Source organism: Neomonachus schauinslandi, chromosome 13 (assembly GCF_002201575.2).
Source record: "Neomonachus schauinslandi chromosome 13, ASM220157v2, whole genome shotgun sequence".
Classification (NCBI taxonomy): domain Eukaryota; kingdom Metazoa; phylum Chordata; class Mammalia; order Carnivora; family Phocidae; genus Neomonachus; species Neomonachus schauinslandi.
In genome coordinates, this window is record NC_058415.1 from 46024757 (window position 1) to 46043124 (window position 18368).

Sequence of the window (18368 nt, forward strand, 5' to 3'; positions counted from 1 at the left end):
AGTGATGATAGTTACCCATCTTTAAATACACTAAAACCCACAAATTTTCTATTTTAAATGGGTGAATGTTGGGTGCCCAGGTGGCTCAGTCACTTAAGTGTCTGACTCTTGATTTCAGCTCAGATCATGATCTCAGGGTCCTGAGACTGAGCCTTCTATCTGGCTCCACACTGAGCGTGGAGCCTGCTTAAGATTCTCTCCCTTTCCCTCTGCCCCTCCCCACCCTCACTCTCACTCTAATTAATTAAAAATAAAGGGTGAATATCACAGTACATGAATTATCTCAATTCTTTTGTTTTTGAAGGTTCAGTGGTATGTCCAAGATTATATAGCAAGCAGTGGAGGTGGGAGTCATCCCTAAGATCTCCTCTGTTAAAAAGCCCTTCCATGACATCATGATACTACTCTCAATGTTAAAATCATTTTGTTCTCTAATGGGTTTACCTGAGCTTATCAGAGACTGAATCGACACTGAAAGAGTCAGGCGTACCAGAGAACAATATGTCAGAAAGTCCCAGTCCCAGATGGGGCTCCTTGTCTCATGAACAGAAAGTCATGGGCTACAAAAGTCCATGAAATTCGCCCCAGGTCTACAAAACTATCAGTTAAAAAATGAGGAATAACTTCCTAAATTATATATACAAAGAATGATAGTCCTTTTCATTCAACAAAACATTTCATTCTAACTCACTCTAGGGCTTTAGAAATTATTTAGAAATACTTTAATTCAGCTAAGTTACTGACAATTTAATAAATGAGTAATTCACGTAACCTCAGCTAAAATGCTAGGGTGCTTTTGTTACCTATCCACAACCAGATCTTGCAAGTGGGAGGGGCAGTTCTCATTGGTGAAAGCCAAAGTAGCAGTTAGGACACCTCCCCAAGATAAGCCTCTGAGCAAAGGCGACTGTTTACCCCACTGCTGGTAGAGATAAGACTAGACCCATCTCTTTGCAAAGTTTTAGAAACAGAAGGAAACTGAAGATGATCTAGAGCAAAGGTTCTTAATCTGAGGTTCAAGGATTCAGAGGGAATCCACAAAATAACTTCAGTAAGTCATTTGGACCCACTGGAATTGTATATAAAATGTACCATGGTGATGAAAAGTACAGCATAGGGAATATAATCAAAAATATTGTAATAATGTTGTATGGTGACAGATGGTGACCGCACTTATCATAGTCGGCACTGATTAATGTATAGAACCGTCCAATCAGGGGCACCTGGGTGGCTCAGTTGGTTAAGCGTCTGCCTTCGGCTCAGGTCATGATCCCAGGGTCCTGGGATTGAGCCCCACGTCGAGCTCCCTGCTCAGTGGGGAGCCTGCTTCTCCCTCTCCCTCTGCTGCTCCCCCTGCTTGTGCTTGCTCTGTCAAATAAATAAAATCTTTAAAAAACAAAACTCTCCAATCAGTATGTCATATACCTGAAACTAATACTAACATTATGTAGGTTAATTATACTTCAATAAAAAAGTTAATTATACTTCAATAAAAAATACAAAATAAATGTATATGGAGGTGCGATCTTCACCAGAGTGATGAGGCCCTGTATTTAAAGTATTCTGGAATTCACAGAAACCAACTTTGTAAATCCTGACTATGACATAATAGAAGTCTTGCTTTGCTTGTTAGAGTAAAATGTACCAGAGCAATTTCAAGGAATGCCTTTCATTAGCAAGCAGCTGTGAGGTTTATCCCAAACTGGTGCTATGCCAAGTCTTCTGCTGGAAAACTGAATGCACTGATCTGCTCTTGTAATACCACGGGAGGTTTGCATTACCTCTGATATGCCCATTATGGAAACTGCTAAGAATACATTTCCATATCAAGATAAAATAATTTGCAAAGGGGTTGTTTTTCTCTCGCATTCAGGGTAACCAAATGTAGGCAGCTATTACTAATAGAAAAGCAACTTGGCTTTAAGAGATTATTTTGCCTCCTTACCTAACCATATCCAATAGATTCCAAAAGACGAATAAAACACACACCACATACTTCTCTTGGACTTCCTCTTGACTGGTGATCACCACAAAGAGGATGATTATTCTCTCTGTGAGCTAACAAAGAAACAGCAAAGTCAAGAATTAGGATCATCTGTTATGCATGTAGGTAATTTTCTAATTTTAAAAACCAGAGTTCCTCTTCAAAGTATGCTTTAACTGGAAATAGGTATGCTAAGCTGTTAACATGATCTCTCAGTAGGGTTATAGGTCAATTTCATTTCCTCCTTGGTATTTTTTGTATTCTCCAAATTATATATAATGAATGAAAAGAAAACATATTTTATCTACTCAGGATATTTCTCCTCCTGCGATATATGCACCCATGTTTTTATTCACTTTGGCAAGCTTTTATTGAATGTCCACTATGTATTAGATGCCAAGGTTATATATATATAGTCAAAGCGTGGTCCTTGCTAAAGAGAGTAGCAGTGGTAGGAGAATGTGGGGGTAAAATTCCCACACAGTGTGAATAATGCTGTCATTTGAAGTGCTCTGAATGGGAGCACAGGTGAGGGACATACCTGCCTGGGGAAAGGGTGCAGAGAGATTAAGACAGGCAACACCGGGGCGCCTGGGTGGCTCAGTCGTTGAGCGTCTGCCTTCGGCTCAGGTCATGATCTCAGGGTCCTGGGATCGAGCCCCGCTCAGCGGGAAGCCTGCTTCTCCCTGTCCCACTCCCCCTGCTTGTGTTCCCTCTCTCGCTGTGTCTCTGTCAAATAAATGAAATCTTAAAAAAAAAAAAAAAAAAAAGGCAACACCTCAGCTGGATCTGGGAAAAGGGGCAGGAGTTTGTCAGGTAGACTGAATAGGAAAAAGGACATCCTAGGTCAGGTGAGCAGGCAAAGCAAACAGGCAGAGGTGTGAAAATGCAGGTGTATTAGGAAGTAAGGAGAACCCCTGGAAGCCAGAGTTGGGGGAAGGTACAGAGAAGGGAATAAATAGGAGATAAAATTGAAAATGTGGTGGGGGCTGGGATATAAAGGGTTTTGAATGATAGGCCAAGAAATTTCGATTTCATCTAACAGGGAAGCTATTGTAGCTTTTTTTTTTTTAGAGGGTGGATGGAGGGGGAAGAGATGTAATATAATCCTAACCTTTACAAGCCAGTGGAAAATGAAAAGAATTCAACATACACATTTTTTTCCAAGTCAGTAAGCATTTGCAAATCATTGATAATTCAGACACTTATGGCTTAGCTCCAATTACTGACCTCAAAAAATAAGTTTTTCTTTCCCAATCTAAATATAATGTGTCTTCTTATATTGTATTAATTTCCCTGTACAGTCTGCGTTTTTTTGTTTTTTTTTTTTTTACAAAACATTCTACTTTGTTCTCAATGGTCAAAGGAAAATGTACTTGAGATTGAGGGAGCATATTAGTGATAAAGGAAAGGGGAGGATTGCTTTATATTTTTCAATAGTTGTCTTTATTTTTAAGGCAGATCAAGGAGAAAAAACGGAACAATCTGTGACTTAGAATCATTGGTTGTTAATCCTGGAAAATCATCTAGTGCAGAGAAATCCAAGATTTGCTAACACTGGACCACATGATCAGATATGCATGTGTATGAGCTCTATCAGCATGTATGACCACAGCAGTGAGTCAAGAGGGTCTTTGCTTGGCTAAGGGAATTAAATATGATTCAAACCTTAGTCAATCTATAGAAGCCATTTACATAGCTGTACTGGTTCTGTCAGTCTTTCTTTAAAATGCCCCAGTTTCTTGATTTAACTATATTTACATAATGAAGTATACTTAACTGCAATTAAAATTACCGAATGATCCAAGCTTGTGTCACTGACAGCGGGCAGCCTTCAGATAAAAGATCTTAGCAGCACACAAGAATCTTATGTTTGGTCAGTGCCTGCTAATTAGGAAAATCGTCTGATTTCTGGGTTTTTTGTTTTTAAAGATTTTTTTTTTTTAAAGATTTTATTTATTTATTTGAGAGAGAGAGAGAATGAGAGACAGAGAGCACGAGAGGGAAGAGGGCAAAGGGGAAGAGGGCAGAGGGGGAAGCAGACCCCCCGCTGAGCAGGGAGCCCGATGTGGGACTCGATCCCGGGACTCCAGGATCATGACCTGAGCCGAAGGCAGTCGCTTAACCAACTGAGCCACCCAAGCGCCCCTGTTTTTAAAGATTTTTTATTTATTTATTTGAGAGAGTGAAACAGAACACGAGCAGAAGGAGAGGGAGAAGCAGACTCCCCGCAGAGCAGGGAGCCTGATGCGGGGCTCGATCCCAGGACCCTGGGACCATGACCCGAGCCGAAGGCAGACACTTAACGACTGAGCCACTCAGACGCCCCAAAATCAAATCTATTTTTTTTAATAAAACTCTCAAGATACATATACATGAATACATACACACAACACATATTTCTAATTATATGGCTGACTACAGAAAACAAAAACCTAGATAACTCTTGATAAAATGGATCTCTAGGGTCCACTCTAGCCCAATCCCACCTTTTTACAAATAAAAAATTGGGGAACCAGAGAAGTGACTTGCCCTAGTGGCAGACCTGCAAGCATGTATCCCACGTTTTGTGGTTTCTAGAGTTATAAGCTATCCATGATGTCAGACTGCCCCTGAACTGATGAGTAGAGAAGTAAATCTCCTAAAACAGAAATGGTGCTGAACAATAGAATTCATCCTGTTGAGGGGTGCCTGGGTGGCTCAGTCGTTAGGCGTCTACCTTCGGCTCAGGTCATGATCCCAGGATTCTGGGATTGAGCCCTGCATCAAGTTCCCTGCTCGGCGGGAAGCCTGTTTCTCTCTCTCCCACTCCCCCTGCTTGTGTTCCCTCTCTCACTGTGTCTCTGTCAAATAAATAAAAAATTAAAAAAAAAAATTCATCCTGTTGAAAATCAACACTTGAGGGGCGTCTGGCTGGCTCAGTCATTAAGCATCTGCCTTCGGCTCAGGTCATGATCCTAGGGTCCTGGGATCGAGTTCCGCATTGGGCTCCCTGCTCAGTGGGGTGTCTCCTTCTCCCTGCTGCTCCCCCTGCTCCTGCGTGTGCGCTCTCTCTCTCACTCTATCTCAAATAAATAAAATCTTAAAAAAAAAAGAAAGAAAAAAAATCATCACTTGAGGGCGCCTGGGTGGCTCAGTCAGTTAAGCGTCTGCCTTCGGCTCAGGTCATGATCCCAGGGTCCTGGGATCGAGTACCTCATCAGGCTCCCTGCTCAGCAGGGAGTCTGCATCTTCCTCTGCCCCCTCCCCCGTCTCGAGCATGTGCTCTCAAATAAATAAATAAATAAATATTAAAACAACAACAACAAAGTGAAAGTGACTTAGCTACAGATCTGAATAAAAATCTAGACAATGTGATTCTAAATCCCTTGTTCTAAAACACTAACACATTTTCCCCTTTGTTATTTTATGGGCTGTCCTTATGCCTAATATCCCAGGTTATAGTCTGTTCTTTCAAAAAGCCTCTCTTCAAAAGTTAAACCTTAAAACAAGAACCTCCTTCATATTCTAAATCAACACCAAAACACTTTTGAAGAACAGACTTTATTTTATTCCTTTTTTATGTATAATAATTTGACCAGTTACTTGGAGCTTTACACTTGTGAGAACTTAGCACTTTGTCATTTTAAGCAAATCCTAAGAGAACATGACTAATTACTAATAGCTTTTTAGTGTTTAGTGTAGCTCAAACTTGGTAGGAATAAAAGTACAATTAAAAAAACCTGGTAACTTAGGCCAAATTAAACATTGTCTTAATGTGGTCTACTCAGAAGTATGGTAACTATGAAACAAAAATACCTCACATTTTTATGTGGTTTTTTTTAAGTTTTTTTTTTTTTTTAAGATTTTATTTATTTATCTGACAGAGACAGACACAGCGAGAGCAGGAACACAAGCAGGCTTCCCGCAGAGCAGGGAGCCTGACGCGGGGCTCGATCCCAGGACCCTGGGATCATGACCTGAGCCGAAGGCAGACGCTTAACGACTGAGCCACCCAGGTGCCCCTCGCATTTTTATGTTCTATTTGGGAATCCTACATTCCAAGTTAAGCAGTGACTAAAACTACGTTGTTATTTAATAAATGGCAGCTGGCACTCAGGTTATCAACAATGCAGTTACAAACTATTCCCTCTATGGAGAGAATTTCTAGAATCAAGTAGCAGAAGAAGAAATCAAGAGAACAATGACATTTACAATTGCACACACACAAAAATAACAAAATACCCAGAAATAAATTTAACCAAGGAGATGAAAGACCTGTACTCCAAAAACTATAAAACTCTGATGAAGGAAATTGAAGATGCCACGTTAATGGAGAGAGATTCCATGCTTATGGATTAGAAGAACCAATATTGTTGGGTGCCTGGGTGGCTCAGTCGTTAAGCATCTGCCTTCGGCTCAGGTCATGATCCCAGGGTCCTGGGATCAAGCCCCGCATTGGGCTCCCTGCTCCGCAGGAAGCCTGCTTCTCCCTCTCCCTCTCCCCCTGCTTGTGTTCCCTCTCTTGCTGTGACTCTGTCAAATAAATAAATAAAAATCTTTAAAAAAAAGAATATTGTTAAAATGTCCACACCACCATAGCAATCTACAGATATAATACAATCCCTATCAAAATGCCAACATTTTTTCACCGAACTAGAATAAAAAATCCTAAAATTTGTGTGGAACCACAAAAGACTTCAAATAGACAAAGCAATCTTGAGAAAGAACAAAGCTGGAGTTACTACAATCCCAGATTTTAAGATATATGACAAAGCTGTATTAATCAAAAGACAAAGCTGTATTAATCAAAACAGTATGGTACTAGCACAAAAACAGATACATAAATAAAGGGAACAGGATAGAGAGCCCAGAAATAAATCCATGCTCATATGGTCAATTAATCTACAACAAAGAAGGCAAGAACACACAATGGGGGAAAGACAGTCTCTTCAACACATGGTGCTGGGAAAATGGGACAGCTACATTTAAAAGAATGAAACTGGACCATTTCCTCACACCATATACAAAAATAAACTCAAAATGGGTCAAAGACCTAAACATGAGACCTGAAGCCATGAGAGTCCTAGAAGAAAATGTAGGCACTAATTTCTTTGACATCAGCTATAGAAACATTTTTCTAGATAGGACTCCTCGGGCAAGAGAAATAAAAGTGAAATTGAACTATTGAGACTACACCAAAATGAAAAACTTTTGCAGTGAAGGAAACCATCAGCAAAAAGGCAACCTACTGAATGGGAGATGATATTGGCAAATGATATATATTCTATAAGGTATTAATATCCAAAATATATAAAGAACTTCTACAACACCAAATACACCAAATAATCTGATTAAAAATAGGCAGGGGACCTGAATAGACATTTTTCCAAAGAAGACATACAAATGGCCAACAGACACATGAGAAGATGCTCAACATCACTCGGCATCAGGGAAATGCAAATCAAAACCACAATGAGAAACCACCTCACATCAGTCAGAATGGCTACAATCAACAACACAGGAAATAACAAGTATTAGTGAGGACATTGAGAAAGAGGACCTTTGGGCACTGTTGGTGAAAGTCACTGTGGAAGACAGTATGGAGGCTCCTTAAAAATTAAAAATCAAATTACCATATGACCCAGTAATTCCACTACTATTTACCCCAAGAAAACAAAAACACTAATTTAAAAAGATATACACACCCCTATGTTTATTGCAGCATTATTTACAATAGCCAAGATAAGGAAGCAACCCAAGTTGTTTGTTTCCTACAGCTAAGAGTCTCTTATGGTTTGCCTCCCTTTTTTAAAATTTATTTTTATTTTTTAAAAATATTTTATTTATTTACTTGAGAGAGAGAGAGAGAGTGCAGAAGGGGGGGGGGCAGAGGGAGAGGAAGAAGCTGACTCCCTGCTGAGTGGGGAGCCAAATGCAGGGTTCAATCCCAGAACTCCGAGATCATGACCTGAGCCAAAGTCAGCCGCTCAACCCACTGAGCCACCCAGGTGCCCCAACTCCCTCTCTGTTTTTATCTTATTTTTCCTTTCATTCTATGTTCATCTTGTTTCTTAAATTCCACATATGACTGGAATATTACTCAACCATAAGAAAATAAGATCTTGCCATTTACAACAGCATGAATGGACCTAGAGGGTATAATGCTAAGTGAAGTAACTCAAAGAGAAAGACAAATACTATATGATTTAACGCATACGTGGAATTTAAGAAAACAAATGCACAACAAAAAGAAACAAAAAAACAGACTCAAATACAGAGAACTGATGGTTGCACTAGGGGATGTGGGTGGGGCGATGGGTGAAATAAAGGGGATTAAGAGTACACTTATTGTGATGAACACTGAGTAATGTATAGAATTGTTGAATCATATTGTACACCTGAACTGTAACACTACGTTAATTATACTTCATTAAAAAAAATAAAAATTAGTTTTAGCCTCAAAGACTTCTTTTACTAAAACAATAACCCAAACTATTTAAATCCTATGAACTTCTGTTGAGAAGTTCAGAAACATATCCTTAATATGTGCAAAACCACCGATTATTTTCTTCTGTAAGACATAATCATTTACATATTTCTATTTACATATTTTTTGTTTATTCATCATTCAGTAGATATTTTTTGAGTGCACTGTTCTGGGTCCTGGGAGATGTAGCTATGAACAAGACCAAGTTCCAGCCCTCGGGGTATTTACATCCTACTTGGTGAGATATACAGTAAGCAAATTTAGAATAGTTGAGAGTTCAAGACAAATAGCCTAAATCCAAACTTTCACTCCACCATTCACAATTTATGTGGCTTTGGGTAATTTATTTAGCTTTTGGGTTAAGTAATTATACTGCAGATAATAATTAGCATTAGCATTATATAGTAAATTATAAAGGATAAGGTTATGATTGAAGATTTGAAGATTAAGTGAGTTAATGCACATGAAGAACGTAGAAAACTATTTGGCACATAAAAAGCCCTAAATAAATGTAAGTTATTACTAATAAAATAAACATAATGTAGTGATTAGTATATTTACAGGAAAACATTTTTCTGTATAGATCATTAAGACTATCACTGAATAAAAAAGGTTAGTCTCAGCATCTTTAAAATTATACTATATAGTTTTGTAACGATCACACTGAAGAACTCCATGGATCAAATACAAAAAACAAACAAACAAATGGAAAAAAAAAAAAAAAACAGGAAAATTCTAAAATCTTACCTACAGAGTGAACTGTGTCATTCATTCCCAGGAGGCTTCAACACTGAGAACGTCGGCTTGACAATCCCCAGTACAGTTTTATCTCTAACAATGCAAAGCTGTTCTCCACTCAAAACTGGAGAGAAAACCCATATGGCTGTATGGAAAACCCGATTATTTAATCTAGCAATGCAAAGAGGCACCTGCTTCACAGCTAAAAAAATCAGGGTGAAACTTGGCTGTTTTCCTAAAAGGGTTTATGTTAAGACACCCTTGGTATTTTCTTCATATTTGTTCTCAGAATCTAGGACTGTGAAAAATCTTCGGAGTTACTTTTGGCAAGCAGACCCCTGCTTGCCCTTAGCAGAAATATGTGATATTTGTAAATATAAAAATGGTTTTTGCGATTTGGGTGAACAAATCAAAGTTTTTGTGGGCACAGTTATCTGGGGGTAGTAATTCCTAGTGTTTCGATTTATAGATTTTTCAAGTTTTGTAAAATTAACACATGTGTGACAGTGTTTCTTGCAATGCAAAGGACGAATGCAGAATTAAGCCACTTTAATAGTTATATATGAAGTCTTTGAATTTTAAGCATTTCTCAAAAGGTGAAGGTGGAAATGGGATTACTCGGAGGGTTTCCTAAATGTACAGTGGTCTAATGTCCTGATCCAAAGGCTAGTTTTGTGGCTATTTTCCCGTCTCCTGGAGTTAAGACAACCTAAGGCTTTTGTCAATACAAACCTCTTTCTCAGGCTTCTGCACAAAGTTAGAACAAAGTCCTTCAAAATCAGTATTTCAGTGTTGGCAGTGTTTCCACACTATAAAAACCAAGTTGTTTAAAAATAAATAAATAAAATAGAAAATAAAAACCTAGTTGTTTTGATTACATCTATTGAAATATATGAATTTCCCAATTCAACTTTTTATCTTTTTTACCAAGCTAAATATGTGAGCTCTTTTGGAAGGAAGGGGTTGGAGAGGAAAGATGCCTAGTTTTCACTTATATTATCATGTCTTATAATAGTTATCTGTTTGTTTGGGACCTAAATTACTTTCCCATTTTATAAATTAAAACACAGAAAATTTATTGGGGCACCTGGGTGGCTCAGTCATTAAGCATCTGCCTTCGGCTCAGGTCATAATCCCAGGGTCCTGGGATTGAGCCCCATGTCGGGTTCCCTGCTTGGTGGGGAGCCTGCTTCTCCCTCTCCCGCTTACCCTGCTTGTGTTCTCTCTTGCTCTCTGTCAAACAAATAAATAAAATCTTTTTTTTTCTTTTTTAAAGATTTTATTTATTTATCTGAGAGAGAGAATGGGAGACAGAGAGCATGAGAGGGAGGAGGGTCAGAGGGAGAAGCAGACTCCCTGCCGAGCAGGGAGCCCGATGCGGGACTCGATCCCGGGACTCCAGGATCATGACCTGAGCTGAAGGCAGTTGCTTAACCAACTGAGCCACCCAGGCGCCCCCAAATAAATAAAATCTTGAAAAAAAACAGAAAATTTACTATATTTCTTTATATGATTTTAATGGATATGTAATTATTTCCAAAAATGGATGTCTATAAGCAACTATTTGTTATAGTTTTCCCTTTTGCCCCTAAAGTATATTTTTAAAAAATACATAACATTTATTATTATTTTTAAAGATTTATTTATTTATTTGAGAGAGACACAGTGAGAGAGGGAACAGAAGCAGGGGGAGTGGGAGAGGGAGAAGCAGGCTTCCCACGGAGCAGGGAGCCCGATGCGGGGCTCGATCCCAGGACCGTGGGATCATGCCCTGAGCCGAAGGCAGACGCTTAACGACTGAGCCACCCAGGCACCCCAAAAATTTATTACCATATTTTATTGTATATTGTAATATTTTGAAAATACATAAAAATTTTTTATTGTGTTAAATTATTTTAGTCTGTCAATTGTGTATAATTTCAGAAATTCGTAATGGCTTTTCCCTGTCAAAATAAAGATGTGTGTATAAAACATCTAAAAATACACAGAACAGAGAAAACAAACAGACCTCCGGTACACATACCACCACCATTTGATACATGGCTCAACTTGCTAAATTTTCCTACTGCTTTCTGGAATTCCTTATCTTGATATTTTGGAAGACCAGTTTCCAAAATGAGAATTCAGTCATGCCTTAGACTCACAAAGGTAACGGCAAAATACCATCACAAATATGCAGACGTGTGTTTTGGCCCACTGAAAGCAGCTGGGCATCGTGCCTTTTTCAGGATACTGTGTGCAGTCAGCTATGATTGCTGAGTAGCTTAGCCGCATTCTTAACTACGGTTTCCTCACTTAAAAATGGGGAAACAGGAAAACCAAGAATGGTTACACAACCTTAGAGTTTTGTTTGGTTATTTTAAAACAGAGGCCTCAGAGTCATCTAATAATGAGGGATTCTTCTAAAAGTCGGCAGAACTCAAAGGAAGGAGGTAGAAAATAAAACTTTGAACATGATGATATAGGTTTTCAAAGCTCTTTCCAACACCAGGTCCTTTCGGAAAACTATAGAAAAGATAGTAAATGAGTTAACACAAATAGAGAACAGATAAAATTACAAAGAGGAAAAAAAAAAAAAAGGAAGCCAAACAATCACAACAGAAATTAACAGTAGCCCAGTTTGAAAATGGTAGCCATCTTCCCTGATGTGGTGAATCCCTTTCTTGTTATCCCTGCCAACAAAAAAGACTTAAAAACTTGAGCCCCATTAACAGTAGACACTATAAACTCACTCTGAATAAGAAGATTCAATGTATATTTGCATTATTTTAAATTACCAAACCAGGATATAGTTTGATTACAGCGATCATAGTTCTATAAACCATTACATTAATAGTGATCCTGGGTGGCTCAGTCGGTTAAGTATCTGCCTGCGGCTCAGGTCATGGTCCCAGGGTCCTGGGATCCAGTCCTGCATCAGGCTCCCTGCTCGGCCGGGAGCCTGCTTCTCCCTCTCCCTCTGCCCAACCCCTGCTTGTGATCTCTCTCTAATAAATAAATAAAATCTTTAAAAAAAAAAAAAAAAGGAAAAGGAAATACACTTAAGGGAAGTCCATCTAGGTCTTGGCTAGCTGGCTAGTCTGTTATTAGTTCAGACTCTACATATTATCCTGATTTTTACTTTACATTTGATATTTCAAGACTTAAAATGTCTTCATCCTAATGAATACTATTTCTCTATTTTTATTTAATAAGTAAAATATAAAATCTCCCATAAACTTGTAATGCTGAGTTCTTAATAGGCTCCTTAGGATTATATTGCTATTTCCATCTTTAAACTTTCATGGTATTTTAAACAAATTTTAATACAAGAATCAGTGTCACTCTAGTCAACAAAAATTTAAGGTGTACATTTATGTCCTACTTTGCTAGATGACAGCAATACAATCAGATTCTGACAGATTTTCACAATGCATATTTGTCAAATTTAGTTATTCCCATTTTTCTGATTTATTTTGCAAATAAAGTTATCCTCACAGAAATCCCTTTTTCTGTAGATTTTAAACACATGTTCATATAGTCACCTAACTTTTCTCTCTTTGTAGGGAAAATACCACTTTTTTTCTCTTGCCTTACCAGCAATGATTTCCTGTATTGAATCTCCACCCATGAATTTCTCATCCTCCTTCAACCTGCCTTTAAAAAGAAATATGGTGGGGCGCCTGGGTGGCTCAGTCAGTTAAGTGTCTGCCTTGCCTCAGGTCATGGTTTCTGGGTCCTGGGATCGAGTCCTGCATCAGGCTTCCTGCTCACTGGGGAGTCTGCTTCTCCCTCTCCCTCTCTCTGTGCCCCTCTGCCCCCACCCCCACATTCATGCGGGCTCTCGCCCTCTCTCTTAAATAAATAAAATCTTTAAAAAAAAAAAAAAGGAACATGGTCATCTAGGGCTAAAGACCTGGTACAGGAAACAAACAATAGCTAAAATAACAGCAATAGCTTTCAGATATTGTATTCTAACTAAGCACTAGGAACTTATCCCACCCATTTTTTCAGTTACTCCATGAGATGTTATTTTCACATCACATGAGAAAATGAGGTTCAGAACAATTTCTATGTTTAAATTCATACAACTAGTTTCTACTCCTGAAATTAATATTACACTATCCTTTAACTAACTGGAATTTAAATAAGAACTTGAAATAAAAAAAAATAAATTCATACAACTAGTAAGAGCTAGAACTGGGATTTGAATCCAGGTCTGTAGGATTCCCAAGTCTATGATTAGATGCTGTATTAGATAAACATGAATGATCTCTCGTTTCCATTTGTAATCAGTAAAAGTGGCAAGAAGAACAAGAAATGGCTGAGTATTCTGTTCTTTGGATATGGTGAAGGAAACTTTTTTCTTTTTTTTTTTTTAAAGATTTTATTTATTTGAAAGAGAGAGAGAGCAGGGGCGGGGAGGAGCAGAGGCAGAGGGAGAAGCAGGCTTCCCGCAGAGCAGGGAGCCCAATGTGGGGCTCGATCCCAGGACCCTGAGATCATGACCTGAGCCGAAGACAGACGCTTAACGACTGAGCCACCCAGGTGCCCCTGGACCATTTACTCTTGGCCAGATACTATGGTGTCTTTCCTCCAAAACAGCTCTATGACTGTGGATATGATCCCACAGTGACAGCTAGGGGAGCCAGCTGTCAAACCCAAGTCTGAATGACTCTAACCCTCTGACTCTCCTCCACCCTACATTGCCAAGGGCAGTGGCACCGTGAGAGTGGGAAGTGGCTGTGCAACCTGCCCCTTAAGAGAAGATCACCTCAGTGCTTCCCACAGCAACAGCATCATTGCCCTGAATGTTTCCAACTGGCTAGTCTAACTGTGCAGTGTCTTGGAATGAGGTCATTTTTTCATAAATTCTTATTAGTGACTTGAGTTGCAAGTTTTCAGGGCTTTGCTTTTCAACTGCTAACTATAATACTGACAATGTGATTAAAACCTACCTGCAGAACCATGCTCATGGAAGAATTATCATTAAAATGTCCATACTATCCAAAGCGGACTACAGACTCAATGCAAACCCTATAAAACCACCACATTTTCACAGAAATAGGACAAATAATCTTAAAATTGGTATGGAACCACAAAAGACCTTGAATAGACAAAGTAGTCTTGAGAGAGAGCCACACAGTGGGGGTATTACAATCCCAGATTTCAAGATATACGACAAAGCTGAAGTAATCAAAACAGTATGGTCCTGGCACAAAAACAGACACATAGATCAAAGGAACAGAATAGAGAGCCCAGAAATAAACCCATGATTATATGGTCAATTACTCTTCAACAAAGGAAGTAATAATATCCAATGGGGAAAAGACAGTCTCTTCAACAAATGGTGTTGAGAAAATGGGACAGCTACATGTCAAAGAAAAAAACTGGACCACTTTCTTACACCATACACAAAAATAAACTCAAAATGGATTAAAGACCTAAATGTGAGACCTAAAACCGTTAAACTCCTAAAAGAAAACACAGGCAGTAATCTCTTGGACATCAGCCTTAGCAACATATATATGCCTATGTCTCCTCAGGCAAAAGAAACAAAAGCAAAATTAAACCATTGGGACGACACCAAAATAAAAAGCTTTCGCACAGCAAATGAAACCATCAACAAAACAAAAAGGCTACCTAGCGAATGGGAGAAGATATTTGAATGAGAAATATCTGATAAGGGGTTAATATCCAAATATATATGAAACACACAACACCAGAAAAACAAACAATCCAATTAAAAAATGGGCAGAAGTGAATAGACATTTTTTCAAAGAAAACACACAGATGGCCTATAGGCAGATGAAAAGATGCTCAACATCACTCATCATCAGGGAAATGCAAATCAAAACCACAATGAGATACCACCTCATACACCTGGAAGTGTCTAGAATCAAACAGACAAGAAACAACAAGTGTTGGCAAGGATGTAGAGAAAAGGCAACTCTTGGTGGGGATGTAAATTAATGCAGCCACTGGAGAAAACAGTATGCAGTTTCCTTAAAAAATTAAAAACAGAAATACCATATAATCCAGTAACTCCACTACTGGGTATTTACCCACAGAAAACAAAAACACTAATTTGAAAACATATGTACCCATGTTTATTGCCGCATTATTTCTAATAGCCAAATTATGGAAACACCCCAAGTGTCCATCCATAGATGAATGGATAAAGAAGATGTGGTGTGTACACACACACACACACACAAAGTAATACTCAGCCATGAAAAAGAATGAGATCTTGCCATTTACAAGAACATGGATGGAGCTAGAGGGTATTGTGCTAAGTGAAATAAGTTAGAAAGACAAAGACCACATAATTTGACTTATTTGTAGCACCTAAAAAATAAATGAACAACCAACCAAAAAATAACAATAAAGGCCCCAGACTCCTTAATACAGGGAACTAACTGATGGTTGCAAGAGGAGAGGTGATTGGGGGAATGGGCGAAATAGATGAAGGAGATTAAGTGGTACCAATGTTCAGTTACAAAATAAGTCACAGGAATGAAAAGTACAGCATAGAGAATATAGTCAATAATATCATGTGTTTTTTTGTTTTGTTTTTTTTAAAGATTTTATTTATTTATTCATGAGAGACAGAAAGAGAGAGAGAGACAGGCAGAGGGAGATGGAGGCTCCCAAGGAGCAGGGAGCCCGATGTGGGGCTCAATCCCAGGACCCTGAGATCACAACCTGAGCCACAACCACGTGTTGGCTGCTTAACTGGCAGCACCACCCAGGCGACCCCAGTGATATTATTAAAAACAAAACAAAACCTACCTGCAGAAACCTAGGAAAGAGATGGTTTGGTTCAATGCCAACACAAATGTGCAGCAACTCCAGGAGGGAAATGGACTGGCAAAGGCGCATCACAAGACCAATAGCATAAAAAGTGTCAACCATGGAATCTGTATCCAGGGAATTAAAAATAGATACAGTAAGTAAAAATTAGGTCACAACCCAAATCTATACAGCATTTTGAAATAAAAATTGTGATTATTTACTTTTTTCATTGTACATGTGAGAAATTTCCTAACAGCTACTAAATTATTAAGAATACTATGCAACCGGGTGTCTGGGTGGCTCAGTTCGTTGAGTGACTGCCTTCAGCTCAGGTCATGATCCTGGAGTCCCGGGATCGAGTCCCACATCGGGGTCCCTGCTCGGTGGGAAACCTGCTTCCCCCTCTGACCCTCCCACCTCTCATGCTCTCTCTCTCTCAAATAAATAAAATCTTTAAAAAAAAAAAAAGAACACTATGCAACCAAAGAAAGCACTTCATATTGTAGTCTATCTTAATTGCTCTTCTAAAAAAGTAAAAATTTGAAAAAGAAAGCCCATGGCCAAAGCTATAGTATTTATTCTCCATATATAATTCCCCATATATGTTATAAAGCAATTCCCGCATAAAAGTAACCCAGTAGAATCTAGACTCTATCAACTGTAAACAGGTTGGAGATAAGCTTATTAAAGAAGCTGGTGTGCTCACACCTTTTTGACAAGACAATGACAAAGATGAGAAAACTATGATTCTAGAGAAGCTTTATGGAAAGGACATTATAATGATGTCATGTTTAATAACATCTTATTAGTGTCCTATACATACTTGGTTAGTGCCTTCTAGACCTTGGTTAGAACCCGGGCCTTTGGTGGGGACTTTTGGAGACTGCACTGGAGAGAGCCCACACTGCATTTGGAAAGAACGGAAATAGGAAAGAAACAACTATTTCTCTAAATATGATAAATCTGTTGGTTTAAATTTTAAAATGAAATCCCACCATGTTAAGAAACATCTAGGGAAGACTTGGCTGTCTTTCCTGCCCAGGGATCATTCACATGATAATTTATGGAGCACTCAGGGTTTCTCTTCTCAACAGCTCTAGCAGGTGAGCACTATTAGCATCATCCCCATTTCACAGATGGTTCCTGAGGCCCAGAAGTCTGTGCTCTCATCCACTGCCCTGCACTTGCTACAACAGAGCATCATCAATTACACAGCTCTGTGACGGGGAAGGTAGCAGGTGTTACTCTTTAGGTGATGAGATAGCTACTAAGCTACTTAATTTATACATTGACTCAGGAATTGTACTGAACTCCCACTTAGTGGTTTTAGGTCTGCTTTCCATATGAATGGTTGTGTTGCTTTAGTAAAAGGCTTCTCCAATTTTAACAGTAGGATAATAATTAAGAAAGACACACACTGCTGACTAAAGCAATTTTTCCCACTGGAAAGGCCAGGCAGGATAAGAAAGAGTTCATTGCTTGTAACTCTTGGCATGAATGACTTGTAACATGCCCACAAAGCCTCAGCTAACTTTCAAGGCCTAGAAGTGTTGGGTTTTTTTCCTATAAACATGCAGGGACGTTTTCTCACCGCTCATGTTTTCCTCTGCTTGAAGACTCCCAACATTCATAGTTGAAATTCACGCCTTAGGTTGTATCTTTGGAGGTTGCTGAGGGCAAGAATTTAACTGCAGATTCGCAGTAAGAAAAAGCAACCTAAAATAGTTATGGCACCTCGGAATTAGATTAATTTCCTTATGATATAGAAGTCTGAATTGATGAGCACAGCATGACTTTTCCCGGGTATATTCTATGTGTTTGTTTCTAGCTGAAACTAGCAATTGCTCAAACTGTCAAGTCACCCAACAGTTGTAAACTGTGATGACACTTACCCATGTGGGGATGGAACATGAAAAGAATGTTATTTTGACAGTCACTTAGTGATTCATTTCTTAAAAATTGAAATGCTAGTTAAAACCTTTACTTTTTAGAAAACTGGAGGCAACATGACTTTAACCATTAATACCAACTCCCATATAGATGGTGAGTCATCTCTAAGGTTTGTCATTTACTTAGGGACACATTACTTCTTAAGGGGACCAAATAGAACCCTGAGGTCTATACAGTTTGTCTTTCACTTACTGGTAGTCTCCAGTTATCTTAAGCCTGGGGAATAAAAAAAAACAAGGGAAGAATTTGGTTAATTCCTGAGTTCTCTGCACAAAATGTTATACTGGAATTTACAGATTTCCTCAAAACCCACCAAGTCTGCGAAGGTCTGCCGCAGAACCAAAAAGGAAGAGTCAGACAGAACCACCCCAATGTCTGTGTTTTCAGGGCAAACTGCCTAGTCAGAGGGAAGCCAAGTCCCTGTCCCTCACCTCACCTGCCCCCTTTTCCAAA

General features: G+C 38.9%; 1 protein-coding gene across 2 annotated transcripts in view; it reads right to left on the reverse strand.

Annotated features, from left to right (window-relative positions):
• Positions 1–18368, reverse strand: part of HACD4 (3-hydroxyacyl-CoA dehydratase 4) — a 51340-nt gene that overhangs the window by 18534 nt on the left and 14438 nt on the right. For both annotated transcript variants that reach the window (XM_021697286.2, XM_044920610.1), the window contains exons 3-4: positions 15963–16090; positions 1946–2058 (exon numbers count right to left, since the gene is read on the reverse strand). In XM_021697286.2, coding sequence (XP_021552961.1) covers positions 1946–2058; positions 15963–16090 — 241 coding nt within the window. The remainder of the gene's footprint in view (positions 1–1945; positions 2059–15962; positions 16091–18368) is intronic.